At 47.5% G+C, this 16,634-nt stretch overlaps 1 protein-coding gene across 1 annotated transcript; it reads right to left on the reverse strand.

Annotated features, from left to right (window-relative positions):
- Positions 1-435: 435 nt before the first annotated feature.
- On the reverse strand, positions 436-16,163 carry FAM174B (family with sequence similarity 174 member B). The gene is made up of 3 exons (XM_032194710.1): positions 15,834-16,163; positions 7,655-7,786; positions 436-1,087 (listed from the first exon to the last, which is right to left on the reverse strand). Exons 1-3 carry the CDS (start codon positions 16,139-16,141, stop codon positions 1,084-1,086), a joined length of 444 nt encoding a protein of 147 aa, XP_032050601.1. The 5' UTR covers positions 16,142-16,163; the 3' UTR covers positions 436-1,083.
- Positions 16,164-16,634: the final 471 nt, after the last annotated feature.

The following is a 16,634-nucleotide window of genomic DNA, read 5'->3' on the forward strand; positions in this document are numbered from 1 at the left end:
GGCTAAAAATGCGTCCTTGAGTTTAATGGGATTTGTCAAGCGGGTGGTAGGGGAAAACTTCCAGTTTGATACAGATTAAGATCACTTACACAAAGCTTCCATGAAGAATAAGTAGTGTTCTTTCTGCAATCTAATCGTTTCACACGAGGACTTACTTTGCTTAGAAAAAAATTAATATAGATGATTGGTAGACAAGTTACAGTAAGCACAGGACACGGAGCAGTACAAAACGCCTTTAGTCCCTGTGGAAGGGCAGAAAATTACAAAAATATATCTTCTTTAATCCAAGACTGTTGTGGTTTAGGGCATGCCTGATTCTTCCTATTTTCCTGTGGTCTCATTTATTGAAGCTGGTCTGGTCAGAGCTCCTTGGGACAATGAGAATGTCACTATGAAAGCTTAGTGCAATAGTTTTTGTGTTTTTTTTTTTTAAAAAAAAAAAAAAAAATCAGTAGCAAGTCAAGAAAATGTTCTGCATAAGTCAACCTTTCACCCCCTTCCCCCAAAAACCCTACACTAAATGTAGTGTGGTATTTCAGCATGGCTTACTTACATTTTTATCACCTCAAGTCATAACACACTTCCGTAAGGCCCAGAAAAAAAATATATCCTTCCTAATTTTTAGACGTGATCTGTTTTACCGTGACCAAAGTTTAACAGCAACTGAAGTACTGAATTGGGATTTTAGAAAATAAGTCCTTGGGGGCAGCTTGTTTCAATCTTCCTTTTCTTCTTTCTTCTGCAAAATTTCATTAGACCGTAATGAGCTGCAAGTCAGTACGCGGGGCTGCACCTTGTCATGCTTTAGTGACACAGCAGTCCTCTGAAGCAAGAGACAGATGAGTTTGCAAGGAGGAACTCCAGTCATTCCAACATAGTAGTTGAGAAACCAGGAAACCAAAGGGCGATGTTTTGGTCAGAAGATCCATAGCCTGCTGTACAAACAGCACCTCGAGGAGGTGAGGCTTGGTTTGGTTTTAACGCTGCAGAGATGAAAGCCTCCCCTTTCACAGTTATGGCTTCAGCAGGTCCCTCGAGAGCAGGATGACATCTGGCAGGGCACCAGTGCTCCACACAACTGCTCTACCTGGAAAGCAGGAAGAATTAGTACAGTTGCAGAAGATTGGCAATTAAATAGCTGACAGAGATGAGAACTGATGTGCACAGTGGGGGGAAAAAAAACAAAGTCACAAAGGCAGTGTTATTTGCTCTGATTGCTATCAGTTCCCTCCAGCAGCTGATTTCCATGGTGACACTGGACACAGAGATGAGGTTATTGCTATGCCAGGAGAAGCTAGACCAAGCAAAGAAAAAAGTAGTTAAATCAGACAAAGCCCAGACGCTGAAAGGTCCTGTGGCCAGCCACTGAACAGAATAGAGAAGGGAGTGTGTACACAAGAGGAGGGCACTGCAGGGGACAGAACATGTCAGATCCCACACCAATGCAGCCCCTTGCTAACCAAGGCATGTGGACTGTCTTCCTTGCAATGGCTTCTCTTCCTCACACCCCTTGATTGTTTCAGAATTTAAAAAGTCATCCTAGGAACTCGTTATACTCTGGTGAATGTGGCAAATGTCTTTGCATAGGACTGCACTGCCTGGGTATAGCCTGAACTAGCCACCAGGACGTGGTGTGCTCTGTAGCAACCGGTATGGCAGAATTAAGGAAGAAACTGCCCTTCAAAAAAAACGACACAAACTGCTTTTTGACCACATCTTTTCTCCCCTGCTGCAGATCCACAGGAAATCATAAACAGCAACACCAAAGCCTTGGCAATTTGCTGTATTTATAGCGAGTGGCTGACTGAGTTAGTGATTTGCACCCCCTTCAGATGAGGATAAATGATACCCCTCCATTTGTACACAACCTGTCACTGCTGGGAGGAAAAAAATTAAGCTGCTACAAACCCCAGCGCAATTCACCTAGCATCATCCAGAAAGGCCTGCGGCTTCCACTTGCCAAAAATCCATTACAGCTGCTCCCTTAGGAGCATACACCTTGCTTTAACAAGCAGACAATGCCCTGCTCCATTCAGAGCTGCACACGCAGTTAGGATCTGGAGCGGCCGTAGTCAAAGCGAAGACGCCAATACTGTAGCTCGTATTTCACGGAGAGTCTCCCAACAGACTCCCGCACATCAAAAGCTGAGCCCTGCGACTGTGATGAAGATGTAGTCACAGGGTTCAGTGCTATCTGCCTGAAAAAGGGGAATCCAAAATGCATTGCACCAGCCCTTAGATGTGGTACTTCTTTACTCTCCGATGTTCTGCAAGCTCTCAAAAGCCCTTTATTCCAATGATGGCTGAGTAAATGTTATTGTCCTCTTCCCTCTGCCTGCCACCACTCCTTCCCCATAAATCTCTTGGCTTTCAAGAGATCTGTGGAAGATACATTCCTAAAATGCTTCTGTGTTTTGCTGGTGGTGCTGCTGCTGGAAGGCAGCATGACAATCCATGTGGAAAACAAGCTGAGGAATTTCACTGAGCTGACAGGAAGGACAGAGGCCTCAATCTGCCCCAAGAAAAACTTGTGGCTTTCTTTCAGTGCTTATTTCGGAGCCTGACATCTGGGTTGGGAAAATTCCAGCTCTGGTATTTAAATTCCGAGCTTCTTCCTCAACTCTGGGCTCTCACGTGGCGCAGCTCACCCTGGACTCAGTGCTCTGCAGGGACGGTTGTGAAATTGGCCCAATGAGTGTGGTGAGAGCAGGATGCCCTGCCCCAGCCAGCCCTGCCTCAGCAGGGAGAGGAGATGCTGGGAGCCCAGGTTACTGAGGTGCTTTCAAAGCCTCTCATGTACAAGGCACCACAGAATTTATTCAGCACTTGGCTTTCATTTTCTATTGAAAGTGACAAGAAATCCCCCAATGAGCTACAGCAGAGTTAATAAGCTTAATAAGCTAACAATTGTAGTTACCTTTTCAAAAACTGCTTTTTTCCTTTTGCAACTGTTTTAATTTCTTTTTCTTGTATTACGTGGAGCACTCTGCCTGTACTGTGATGGGGGATGGATGCTAGCACCAGCTTGCTGGGTGTGTTTGCCTTTACTTTGCTTCCCGAGTACCACGCGGTGCCAGCTATCTGATCAGTCAGTGGCTTAGCACCAGCAGGCAGCAGACCATGAAACCTGAACGACTTTCAGGACTTTCAGGAAGGTGAGGGAGAGATGCTGAAGTAGAAAACAGGAGAGGAAAGTTTTAAAATCGAGATCTATTGGTGGGATAACAAGAAGCACACTTGGAGGATGGGATTTAGCTTTCCATCTAACTCATCTTCCAAGATGGGCAGCAAGTGTAATCCCATCATAACATGAGACAATACCTGACAGCTGGGCAGTGGTGGCCAGTTCACATCGTCCAAATCAATCAGACAGGGACATTGTCCAAAATCAATAGGACAGGGATACCTTTTGTCCTTCAGCAGCACAGGCTGAATTGGTGATCAAGAGACAAACAGTCCATATTCAATTTGCTTTCTTAGCATAGCTCTATAATAATTTTAGAATAATTCCTCAACTTTTTATCCTAATGCCTCTTCTGAAACCAGAGCACATACATAGAAAACCATCCTCCATATTGAAAAACTGTTCACAGAAAGCTTTTCAAGGTGTTAATATCTTAGTGATTTGGCACCTTTGCTCTGTGACGATCTCTGATTTACACCTTCAGCCTCTTGTCACACACAAGTTGTGCTCTCGGGATTAGAGAAGCCATTGACAGAACCGTTTCCCTGAGACTGCAGTGAGATTGCAGAAGGGGCATCTAACCTGGCACGCACAAGCTCCTGTGTTTGCCAGAGGGTGTCTTTTGCATCCCCAGAACGGGCAGAGTTTGGTTAAGCTTTTGAAGTGACTCATTAGCCAGCTTTAGGGAGGGAAGTGGTTATTCCTCAGCGCTCCACAAACCCAGGGGGATGGGATTTAGTGGGAGCCCAAACCCTTAAAGTCTCCCAAAATAAATGTGACAACCTTCATCCAGCAGCCCACTTCATGCTGCTTGCTGTTCTGTACTGCCTCACGTAAGGCTGGAAACAAATACATGCAAGGAAAGAAAATTAACTGCACGAGAACAATTGGAGAGGTGTACGTGCGGCTTCTCCCCCGGTGCTGCCAGACGCCAACTGCCTTTTAATTAGTGCTGTTTGCATCGTGTGGAGGAGACGGCGCAGAATCTTAATTACTCCCCCAAACACAGATCCAAGCGTCAGTGCAGACCTTTCAACAAGGTGGGGGGACCCCAGAAAAAACAGCCCAGAGTCTACCCGCGTAATCGTCAGCAAAGACTTGTGCTACAAACACAAAGCTCTCTCCGAGCTGTGTGTCAGTCAGAGCAGTGTGCTAATACTGGGGTAACTTAATATTTGTACAGGAGGCACCTGGTGGCATGGTACTCCGAGGTCAGCTCTTCAGATTTCCAGCTCTTTCAGATATACTATCTTTCTTGCCATGCTGGTGGCAGTCCTGTGGATCTGAAGGCATGTAGCTGTCTTACAGCCCGTGTGAGTAACACTTAAGCTGAATAACGCTCAGTTATCACAGCCAATATGGCCCTACTGCATCAGGTGCTGGCAAATTCATTCCCTTTCCACTGAACTCTCCAGTTTTCTCAGAAGTCTGTACTTTAAAAATACTTTTGGTGCTTTCTTAGCAGAAAGCACTGAGCAAAGTCAATTGCAAGTCACAACTTTCTGGGGAATGGATGATTTTTCCCATGGTTTCACAGCTTTAAATCAACAATGAACAGCTCAAAAGACTGCAGCTAATTTCATATGATATTCTGGAGCCAGGGAGACTGAAAATTATAGGTCTATATAGTGACTACAGAAAGTTGGCTTCTGCTGTAGGTATGACAGCACATATGTTACAGGATTGAATGAAGCGTAGTCCAACCAACGGGCTTATCTTTCACTACCAGTGTGTCACAAAGAAATAATTAAAAATAATCAGAATGACAGCTCTTGGTCAGCCATGGCACTGCACCAGTGGATCCTTACCTTAGCACAGGGCTGCACGAGGCCTGGCCTCTCTCTGAAAGCAACCCCAGTACCACCGAAGCACTGTATATGAAGCAGCACCTTGCCAAAATCCCCACGCCAAGAGTTGGTAACACAGACAGGCCAGAAGTCTGTTGTACCACTGACGAAGTGAGCTCTGCTGCTGGGAGGCTGATTGAATAAACCCAAACAGCCGCCACCACTGATACTGACTGCTGGCAGGGAGGCACCTTCATCTGAATACAAAACTGAACGCATAAAAAAGAGACCACAGTATTTTCTAGCCTGTGGGTACCTGCCACGAGGCACCTGTCACTCCCCTGTCCTCTTCACAACTGCTTCCAGGTTGCTGCAGCTCATTACACGCTGCTTTAGTTTAGCTAACAAGCTGAAACAGCAGTATCATCCTATTCCTTATGCATCAGCCCTGGTGACACCCCTGCGAGCTCACCTGATGTGTCTGCATTTTTTTTTCTTTGAGATAATAGAGAGGAAGCAGTTTTCCTGATGCAGCAATTAGCAAAGGCTCCCTTAAAACTGTAGGCTCCTGCTGAACATCCAAATCCACCCTATCGCTCTAGTCGTGTGGCTACCTGTGTGCATTTACAACTCCTATCAACCACAGAGAAATAAGGATACCTCTCCTTGCTCTGTCTTGCTGGCATCTGCCTCCAGCTGCAAAAAAAAAAACAAAGGAAGCCTTAGGTGGCACAGGGTAGCTATTTTTCTTCAAGGGGTTGAAGGGAACCCAATCTCTACCATGTCTCCTATTAATTCACCAACGTACTGAGGGCACAAGTGAGATGCTTGCTTCCCATCTCAACACAAGTGCCTACGAAGAACCTCTTGACTGGTTTACTGGGGACGTCAGTGGTCAAACTCAGCAATTCAAATTTGCAAAGAAGAGCCTTTACTGGTGAGAGGAGCCATTTAGAGATGCACTCTCTGAGAGGCACAAAAGGGGCTGGTAGCTTGATACTCTTTACGGCAAACATATCCTCAAAGAAGCTTTCCCGTGCTCAGTTCTGCAAAGGGGATGTCTGTAAAATAATATTCCCCTCTACACTGGGGTAGCTCTGTTTGAGCTAAAAACTCTATGCCTATTACAGCAAGGACTTCAGAAAAAGTGGAATTTAATAGCTGTTGTAGGGTGGTGGAAAGGAGGAACTCCCACAGATGAAGAGAGGACAAGCTGGCTAAAAATCAAATCAACCCCCCCTATTGTTTCTGAACAGAGCATCACACAAGGTGAAAAGCCATTTGTACAGCTAAGGAACCCACGAGGAGCTTTTTAGGAGAGCATCAGTACAGCAGGTGCTCCAGGGGAGCAGTCAGATAATATGACTTCAGCTCTCATGAGTCAGACGGTTTCCAGCAAGCTCTGCTTTGTTCATTCAGTATTTTACTGTTGGACATCTTATCCTGAAGCAATGCCATGACTGATAGCATTCTGTTCTCTGTCTTTGGAAAATCCCTCTGATCTCGCTACCAAAAGTTCATAGAGAAAGCACTGAGTTATTTCCACTTAGCTAAGAGGAAGAGGAGCAGGAGAAACAGGCTGGTAAAGTAGGTCATGGTGAGACAGATGTCTTCAGGTTTAACAAAGCCCAGGCCCAACAAGCTGCCTTGAAATGGCACAACCTGAAATCATTAGTGTAAATACAGGGCAGCTAGAGGGAATGGCAACAGGTAGGCAAGGACTGACAGGCACCTTCTAATTCAGGAACTGATTCTTTACACAAAGTGGCACAACTCACACCCTTCATTGCTTCACAGCTTCCAACTTTTTTTATAGAAATAACACATTTTTTGAAGGTGACCAGTGGAGCATGTGCCAGGATGCGTTTTAGATGCTGGCATGTAAGTGCTTAGAATGCGTTATGTTGTTCCCCCTTTCCAAAGTTGAGAGATGGGCAACATGAGTAAAGCCTGTAAGCTCTCCAGTTAGGACTTGTCAAGATCTGCATTTTTATAATTAGAAGAGCTTATTTCAGCCAAAGAGAGACAGATTTTTAGAGTAGGCCATATTTGGATGAGAATGCAACTTGAGTGCTGTAGATGGTTTGATGCAAATAAAAATAAGAGGTGCAGATACCCTCGTGCCATAAATCAATGTGCAGCATCTCCATGTGCTGAATGGTTGCTATAAATCTCCGGCCCAGAATAGGCACCCAAAGCTTTGGGTTGTCACACCACTTCTGTCTTAAAAGAGCAAACACATTTAGGGAAAGTTCTCCCCAGCTTATTGCAAAGGCAGTGCCTGGCACAGCAGCCCCTGACACCGAGTCCTCCACCTAGAGCATGTGTAGGCACTGAGGAATGATTGCCAACAATTGCCTGAGCGGGAAAGTTCAGTCTGTTAAACCCTGTTAGCTATTTGGGGCACGTGCATCATATTGTGCCCCTCTGCAAAGCAAAGAAGAGGGCACAGAGAGCCTAGGGGTAGTGATATAGTTATTGTACAAGTGGGAAAGTACAGAGCAGATGTGTGCTGAGAAATCAGGCACTGGAGCTGTAAAGGAGAGCGGTGAGGCTTGGGCAAAGTGAAAGGGAGACTGTGACTGCCTCATCTCTGTCGAGCAGGCCCAGCAGAGAAGAAAGAGCTGTCTGTCCTAATAAGAGCTCAGTGAGCAAGCCTAACTGGACAGGTTCGCAGCAGTACCTGTATTTCACATCAAACACTGTTGAGTCTTCGTCCTCATCGTCTTCTTCGTTCAGAGGAGCCATTTCTACCCGCTCAGCTGGAGTGGTGATTATGTCATACTTCCTGGTCTTCTTAATCCTCTTGCCAGACCTGAAACACAAAGATGGGGAGGGAAGGATCACATTTATACAGCATTCCCTAAAAAAGCTAAACCTGTCCCCTACAGACACGACCCACCGACAAGTCACTGTTTCAGACCTCCCCAGACACGAAGGCTGTGGAGCCAGCCTGTGTCCCCTCCTGCTGCCTTTCCAGGGCCCCAATTTGTGCCTGTCAGCGTACAGAACAGTTTCTTGTCAAGTGCAATCCAGATCAACGTCAGTCTTTTAGCTGCTGACAATCCGGAGATCCTTTGGCATCCAGGGCCAGCGCAGAGCAGCAGCCCACCGCGTCCTCCCGCTGCCATGCTCAGGAAGCGAGAGACAGCCTTAATCAGCAGCAGCAGCCAATGGTTTGGTGAGCACATCTAAATGAGAACACTCAGGTTAAACCCTACTGAGACGAGGGAATGTTCTAGGCAGGATTATAAGGCGCAAAGGGGTGGTGATATTTGGGTACAGACAGCCTGCTCTTTTCCTTTCTTGGTATCGAGCCAAGCTCGAGGCTCCCACAGCAAAAACCTTTAGCCCTGTCTGAGAAGTTCCGTGCTCAGCGCTGTGCAAGCGCTATGAAAAATAATCAGCTCTGATTTGAAGCTAACTGTACCCGTCACCTCGCCTCCTGTACACAACAGCCTTATGCTCCTTTGGAAATGGAGATACTCAGGTGCCTGCGTGTCTCAGGGTTTTGTGAGCTCTAATACTTACTTTAAATTAACAAACACTCAGTGCGTGCCTTTTCCGCTAATTCTCCGCCTCTGACTTGAATTGTGCGAGTCCTTTTTCCTTCACCTCCTCCTTTAATGCACATTAGGAGGGTCACACTGCTTACGCAGGGATCCAGTTTCATGATTATACATTAAAGAAGGTGTCGATGTGTACAGCTAGCCTTCGGGGAGGAAAGAGGATGGTTTTGGTTCACAAGCTGCAGAATTCCCCTTTAACCTTTATAAAACAGAACTGGCAACTGCCAAGCATGGAAAGGGCGCTGCTGCAGGTACAAGCAAGCAGCCCCTAATTTTGGGTAATCACAACTACAGAGCAGACAGCACGTCATGAGCGCACTTTCGCTGTCAAGAAGTCTTGCCCTGGCACGTCAAGCAAGGCGCGTTGGATTCAGCACTGCCGCTTTTGCACCAAGAACAGATGCCTTGGAACGAGTTAGCAGCAAGAAGCAAGATGTAGGAATTACAAAAAGACTGGAGACCTGTGTTTGCATCTGGTCCTACGTCCGCCAGAGCTGACCACGCTGTCCTCTTCTTGCCTTATGGTAAAGGAAGTTTAAATCTGTGAGTGCCAAGAGCTCTGACACGAGTCTCACTGCCTCTGCCTTTGGCTGCAAGTCCAAGGCTGAACAAACTGGTCCCAGCCCGTGGGACAGAGCACTTTGCATTTCCTCCCTGTCCCGAAGATGATAGTTGCATTAAAAGCATGAAGACACACATCCCCTGTCACCTGATCTTTACAGCAATCTGTGCTGCGGCATCACGGAGCACAGGGTGGTTTGTGCCGTTACAGCTGTTGTTGAAACAAGCAATTTTATATCCAGTACAGTAGGACTCTTAACCTAAACACTTGAAAATCCTTTTGAAAACACTTGTCTGTATTATTCGGCTTCTCAGCCAAGACCTAGCAGCAAAATGCTGCAAGCAGGTCTCATCTTACAAGTAATGCGTTGCTTTTACAAGAAACATTTACTCATGCTGTGAAGCATAAACATAGACTAAAACCAACCGGTGTCTACCTGTCAGAACAAACAAAGCACAATTTTAGTGTTTTGCCTTGTATCGACAGTCTGCAGTGGGTTTCCGTTGGTTCCCCTATTTAAGAGCCTACCTGCAACAGGCTGAGAGACATCCTTCCTCATCCCCTTCGTTAGCAAAAACACCTTTATTCTACAGAGTTCATCTTACAACCTTTGTACTGCGGCGTTTGAGGCGATTACTGCAGAATTGCTATCTTTGGAAATGGCAAGCTGGAGCCCTTCAGCCTCCAGCAATTAATTAGTCTATTTGGGCTACGTTTTTAAGAGGACCTGGAGCAGAACTCGCTGCGCAGTGATCTATTAATCCCCCACAGCCCTCACTTAACCGTAGCACTCACTTAGAAAAGGGAAGAAGCTTGTTTGGCTGTTTTTTGGCTAAGCTGCTACAATCGCTTCCTCGCGACAGGCAGGGCAAAAGGGTTTTTCCTTGCCTTTTCTCCCTCCATTAGCTCTACACCGTTCTACCTAGCTAATTTATCATTAATCCGCGCTTTTTAGTGGTTGGTTTTCTCTCAGTTGCTCACTGGAACAACTCCCCTAGGCTTCATAAATACCGGAATAATTACCCAAGCTTACTTTAAAGGAAGGCCTTGGGAGCATCCCTGTCTGCATGTCAAATCCTGCCACCAACCCATCGCGCGTTAAAGCTGCCGACCCTCAGCAGGAGCCCTTAATCATCAGCGACAGCAAGGTGAGAGGCCCAGCACCTTGTCCAGCGGCGGGGAGCAGGCAGTGGCTTATCTGCAGCAGGCAGCAGATTCAGCAGAGCGCAGGAAGCCCGGCGTGCAGATGGCTGGGGAACCGCCAGACCTCTCGGGTGGGAGCAGCCCGCGTGAGGCCTCGCGGGTATCAAGAGGATCCACGTCCCAGCCATGTCTGGCGGCGTCAGGTTTTTTTAGGCAAAGAAGAAGTGCTGGAAGCCGTGGTCAGAGCATGCCTTTTGCGTAATGACCAGCTGAAATGCCCCAACTGATTGAGCCTGGGTAGGAACGACAGTGGGTGCTGCAGCGCGAAAGCTGTCTTCTACTTAAAACATGGGGAGAAGTTAGCTATAGCCAGCTAAATGCTGCTCCCACCAAGACCAACAGACCATGGACTTACCGAGCACAAAGCTTAATGGGGAGGGAATGACAGATAACTGGTAGGACTCAAGGCGGGGGCTTGCTTCCAGGTGTCCCCAAGCTGTCATCCTCGTGCATTCGCACTGCCCCCGGGCCTCCAGCATCTGCCCTGTACGAGCTGTATTTCCCCTCCGTGCAGTGACAGGAGGGCTGGCAGGCAAGGATGGGCTGGTGCAAAACGCTGACTGTGTGCCTCTATCTTGTCTCGGGGCTGTTTTGGTCAAGCAGCAGTCACATGCAGACCTCCAGCCTCCTTTCCGAGCCATCATGTGCTAGGGTAAGCACCCAAGCCAATTCCCTGGTTCGTTGCGTTATTTGTGTCTCTCATCTATTTCAGTCGACAACCCCGATATTCAGAGATAATGCTTTTCCTGACACACAGAGAGAGGTCTCTGTGCTCCTCATCTGGCCTTACGCTTCCTGCCAACAGCTGCAGAGATACGGGACTGCTCCTGGGGGAAACGTAGCCACCCCTTCTTACAGGATGTTTATTGGAAGTCTAATTAAGCCAGCTACAACCTTCCTCCTAGAATTGCAGCAGTGCTGTATTGGGAATGGAACTGGGGCCAGTTTGTTTGCTGTAAATGGGCTCCCTTAGCAGTTTAAAAAAAAATAATAAATATATATGGAAATACAAACCTGGGGAAACTCCAGGCTCGTTACGGGCTGATGAATGGGATCGGTGGTATTTCATTACTTTGATCTGTCTGGGTACCTCTGCTCTCTGGGTGGTGTTGCACATACTGAAGTTAAACCGTGAAGGTTAAGTCCTCACATGCCTTCAGGATACACATTTTGCCATAGCAAGCTGAAGACACTGCGTTTTCTAGCAAAATCCTTAAGATGGAATATATGTGGCCCCAAAAGCAGAGGCACCCACTTGCTTAACTGCACGGCCAGTAAGAGGAATCTTAAAGCTGCTGGGAGTAACTTCAGGAACATCGAAATGAGATATTGTTGTGGTTCGATGAAGCACCAATGCCTGGAAGTACTTAAAATACAGCCACGCGCATCAGGTGGTCAGTGCTTGTGAACTAGCCTTGTTTTACAGGACAGAGCTGCCAAAACTGAGTGATCCACCTAAACTCTTTAAGCCCCTGAATCCTCGAACAAGAAACAGAACTCATTCTGCTGCAGCTGCTCACATCAGAGCTACAAGGAGCCCAAGACCGTATTAAGTAGAAGCCCCTCTTCCTTCCTGCTGCCAATTTGCTGTCATGCTTAGATCAAGTCTTTCCGGAGACAGGACCCCCGACACCCAGGACAAATGTCCCATTTGTCATTCTTCTCTCTGTGGCCCTCACTGAGCTCCACGCAGCTTAAATGAAGCTTTCAGTATGGGGTCACGAGTCTGTGTTTGGGATTTTCTTTTTTCTTGCATTTACAGTCATTTTAATGGTGTAGTTTCCTTTCCTGTCCCTGACAGAGGTCTCTTCTTTGCTGGAGTACCCTAACTGCTTATAATACAATTAGTTTTCAATCAGTCAAACTCGTCGGGGTTAAGCCTTGGACAGCCCAGAGCAATTGCCCAGCTTTTAGAACAATGGGTCTTGTATCCTCCGATCATATGCCTGAACCCCTCTCCTCGATCTCTGTAATTTGCACCAGTTTTACAATTACTGGAAAACCCAGCTCAAAGTGGTGTGTGCAGAAGGAATCCAAATGAAACAAGGAGCAACGCAACAAAACGTACAGGTAGCTTTTCTCTAAAATTACAGGTAAGTGGCAGCCATTTCAAACACGGGTTTTGTTCATTCAAGGGCAGGTCGAGACACACAGCAAACACTATCACAGTTTTCTGCAATAAAGCTTTGGGTCGGTTTCAGCTGGCACATTTGAGCAGACCTAACTTCTCCAGTTTCCCAGAAGGCGTGTGGTCGGCAGCACATGCGGCCACATCTGAAAAATTATGTTTCCTGGGAGCTGATCCCAAGAATTGTATTACAATGAAATGAACTGAGCTGCACCAGGGTAGAAAAATATGTCAGACTATGGGGTTGGAAAGCCAAGAATCAAAAACACACATCAAAGAGTCCAATTTAACCACAGGAACTACTCATAAGCTGTTTCAATAAACTGTGTTTCTTGGTAATGCAACTTGCTCAACTCGATTTGATTCAGGATAACGTGAAATTTGGTCTGTTGTTGAAAGGGTTTGGGTCGGAGAGCATGCAGTACCAAGGGATGTAGGAAGAATGTCCTGAACTGATTTTGCAAGGAAGAGAGTAATGTATAATTACTGTAGCTAATTAGGCCCTGCCACATACAGACAAGTAGCTGCCCTTTCTGGTCCCTTGTAGCCACAGACAGAGAGGAAATTCAGATCATTTTGGGTAATACCACATTCTGAGTCACAGGACCATCAGATGGATTCAGGGCATAACGCTCCCAAGTGGAGTGACCACGAATCCCTGAAACATCATCGTAACAGAGCTGAAAAGCTACAGAAATAAACCTGTCCCTGCGCTAACAACAACAAACAGTAAGTAATATACACATATAAATATATAAAAATGAAATGTATAAAAAGCAAATCCAATACCAGTGACAAATATCTGGCCACTCAATAGTTCATTTCATCTCTACAATCCATATCTAAAAGGATAATTCACTTCCAGCAATCCAAAGCAATTTCACAGTGAAGGTTTCATCAAAGATTGGATTCTAGCATAATCTCTTTAATAGGAATCCATGACACTTCAAAAAAAAGAAAAAAAAAGCAATGTTTTTGACTAAGTACGAACAAAGCTCTGATTCTGAGGGAGAAAAGCTTTACATGTACTGAGGGTAAATCCTTTATCTCTTCTGCAACAGAATCTCCTCCAATCTGTTTTGTCAGCTACAAGTGTGACATGGTACAAACATACCTGTTGGTATTTTTGTCTCATTTCCCAACTGGGATAATTGTTTACAAACAAATGCTCTGACAGATAAAGAAATGTTCTCTGAAGCCGAAAGCTTCATTTCTTGCAGGTTGTACTACAGATATAGGAGATCTCAGAGGGATTTTCTTATAAACGTATCTAAAATGTTATACAACTTGTCAGAATTAATGTAGCAATGACTTTGGCGTAGGATCTATCATTCCCAAGGTGACTTTAATATGGAGCTACTTTTGCTGATTATGGTATATGAAAGGTCTTTAAAGGCTATCAGTTTGCATTCTTTGACTAGAAATAATCAGGTTTATGCCAGGTCCTTGATACAAGGACCTTTACATCCAGAAGAAACTGAGGCAGAGGGTAGAAAGTCTCCAAGATCAGAAAGAACTGGGACTAAAAACTTATGCTTTTCATTCTGCACTTGCTTATAGACTTGCTAATTCTAATGTTTGTCTGTGACAACTGGATGAGTCTGGAAAGTGGCTGATACCGATTAAAATAATTCTCTTCAATATTTTACTTGCTTCTCCTGAACCGCCTCGCTTTAATGAGCAAATTTACTTGCATAGTCTTTCGCCAGCTACTGAAATACATAAAAGGAATTTAGTTAAATGTCAATTTCTTTAGAAAAATATCAGTTCTCATCATTTCAGTCTCTAAGTCTGCATTTTATAATACTACTGTTATGAGCACTGCCGTTCCTAACACGGAATTAATTCAGGAACAGAAGCAGCAGAGAATTCAGCTGCAGCCACTAGGTAAATACAAAGGAGGTGTTGGAGAACAGCACAAGGAAGAATTTGCAAACTCCACTTGTTCAACCGCTTCTGTCACCTGCAACGTGGCGCACACCTCCTCCCAGCCCTGCTTCCTGGAGAGCGAGCTGCTCCAACTTCCCAGGCTCTTTCCTGCTGCCCACACCTAGAAGTCAGATCACTGTTAACTTCTCCAAGTGTGCAATCTTCTACGGCAAAGTTAGGCACAAACAGGCAACAACTTTGTTTGTAAACTGCAAAACGGGAACAGCTTTTAGCACAGCATGGGGACTCTCACCACTACCCTGAGATAAATAATAATTAACACTAACGGTGCCAAATGAAGCTTTAATATACGTTTTTCTTCTGCTTCAGCAACAAGCCAACAGGAAGACTGTTTTTTTGAAGTAATTGAGTTTAATTTGTTCATGTTCCTCGCAGCGGGAGGTGTTCCACAAGTTTCAAGGGCTGCCAGCATAACTCAGGCGCGCACCAGCACCAACCCACTTGAGAAGAGCGGCTCAATTATGCTGCTCTGGTTACGCTACGCTCAGAGGACGAGATATGAGCACCAAGCAGATGCAAACCTCTGCCAGGCTTCAAGCTGCTCGCCCGCACTTCTCTCAGCTCTGCGAGCTGCTGGGAATTTTCTCCCCTTTTGCAGTGCGAGTGGGAGCTGGCATCCATCAGTGACCTACCCAGCTGAACACCAGAGTTTGGCTACAGAGCACTGAGCATCATTCCAAAGTGCTTTTATCTTCTGAATCATCTACTTTTGGTTACGTTGGACCTCCTCAAACCAAAGATAGCTGCTTAAGCTTAACTTTATGGGGAAAAAAAGGCTGTCTTCCATACCCAGCATGGGTTCAAGACCAGCAACACCTGCTTTACCCCATCTGTGTGCACGAGATGCAGTGGCTGAGGCTGGAAGCCACCCTCCTGGTCACTCGTGTCACCCCTGCCCAAGTGGGGTCACCATGATCACCTCCAGGGATGGGGGCTTCGCAGCCTCCCTGTTCATTCCTCCAGCCAGCGGCCACTTCCACAAGCGGGGAAATGTTTCCTTAGGTTCGGGTGGAATTTCCTGTGTTTATGCTCACGCTCGGTCTGTGTCCTGTCCGATCTGTGGGCACCGCTGGGATCAGCCTGGTTATTTCTCCTCCGTTCCAGGTATTTAAACACCAAAAAAAACAACTTCTGCTTGTCTAAGCTACATAGACCCAGCGCTCGGCCTCTCCTCCTGCCATCCCTCACCTGCTGTGGGGGCCCTAGCCTGAAAACCCATCACTCCTGCCACATTATCTCATTTATTCCACAGCAGAGCAGCAGCACTCGCAGGGAAACTCGTAACTTTTGAAGACCAGGGAGGCATTTGGAGGACCGCAGCACCTCGGCAGAGGCGTGAGCCTCCCTTTTTAGCCCCGACCAGCCTTTGGCGAGCTCGTTGCCCACCGCACGAAGCCTGGGGGTGGGCAGCGGGATCCAGGGGTCCCGGGGAGGCACCTGCCGGCCCTACCTGAAGACGCGGAGCAGGAGGCAGGCGATGAGGGCGGCGGTGAGGCCGCAGGCCCCGATGACGGCGGCTTTCAGCGCCGAGAGGTCGCGGAGCAGCGCGGGCACGGGGCTGAGCAGGGCCCCGCTGTGGTTACCGGCGGCAGCGGGGGGCTCGGCGGGCACACGGCTGCCGTTCACCGGCCCTGCTCCTCCTCCTGCTGCTGCTGCTGGAGGCTCCTGGCTGCCTCGGGAGACCGGAGGCAGGAGGAGGAGGAGGAGGAGGAGAGGGAGGGAGGCCGAGAGCAGCAGCGGCAGCCCCGCGGAGCGCATCCTGCCCGGCTCCGGCCGCCGCAGCGCCGAGCCCCGGAAGGTTTCGGCGGCCCCGGCCCCGGCCCTGCCTCCCCGAGAGGCGCCGCCTCCAGTGCGGGGAGGCGCCGGGTCCTGCCCGGCCTCCCCCGGCCTCAGGTGGCCGCAGCCTCCCGTTAGCGGCCTCTCCAGTGTCCCCCGTGTTCTCCCCCGGCTGCCTGTGTCCCCCCCAAATCCACACACCTTGTGTCCCCCCCACCCCAGGGGGTCCTGTGCAGGAGGACGGGGCCCAAAGCACCCCCTGCCCGTGGGCACCCAGCGATGCTCTGAGCTTTGGGGTCAGCTCCTGAGGAGCCCACCTGCCTTGCCTTTCAGTCACCACAGTTGTGCATGAACACACCTTTTTTTCACCAACATCTCCTTCCTGAGCTGCCCTACATCCACAGATCCCTTTCAAGCTCCAAACTGAACAAAAGTCCCAAGTAAGGACTCTCATAGGCCTTTCTCTCTTAATGTA

This window comes from Aythya fuligula, chromosome 11, assembly GCF_009819795.1.
Source record: "Aythya fuligula isolate bAytFul2 chromosome 11, bAytFul2.pri, whole genome shotgun sequence".
NCBI classification, from domain to species: Eukaryota; Metazoa; Chordata; class Aves; order Anseriformes; family Anatidae; genus Aythya; species Aythya fuligula.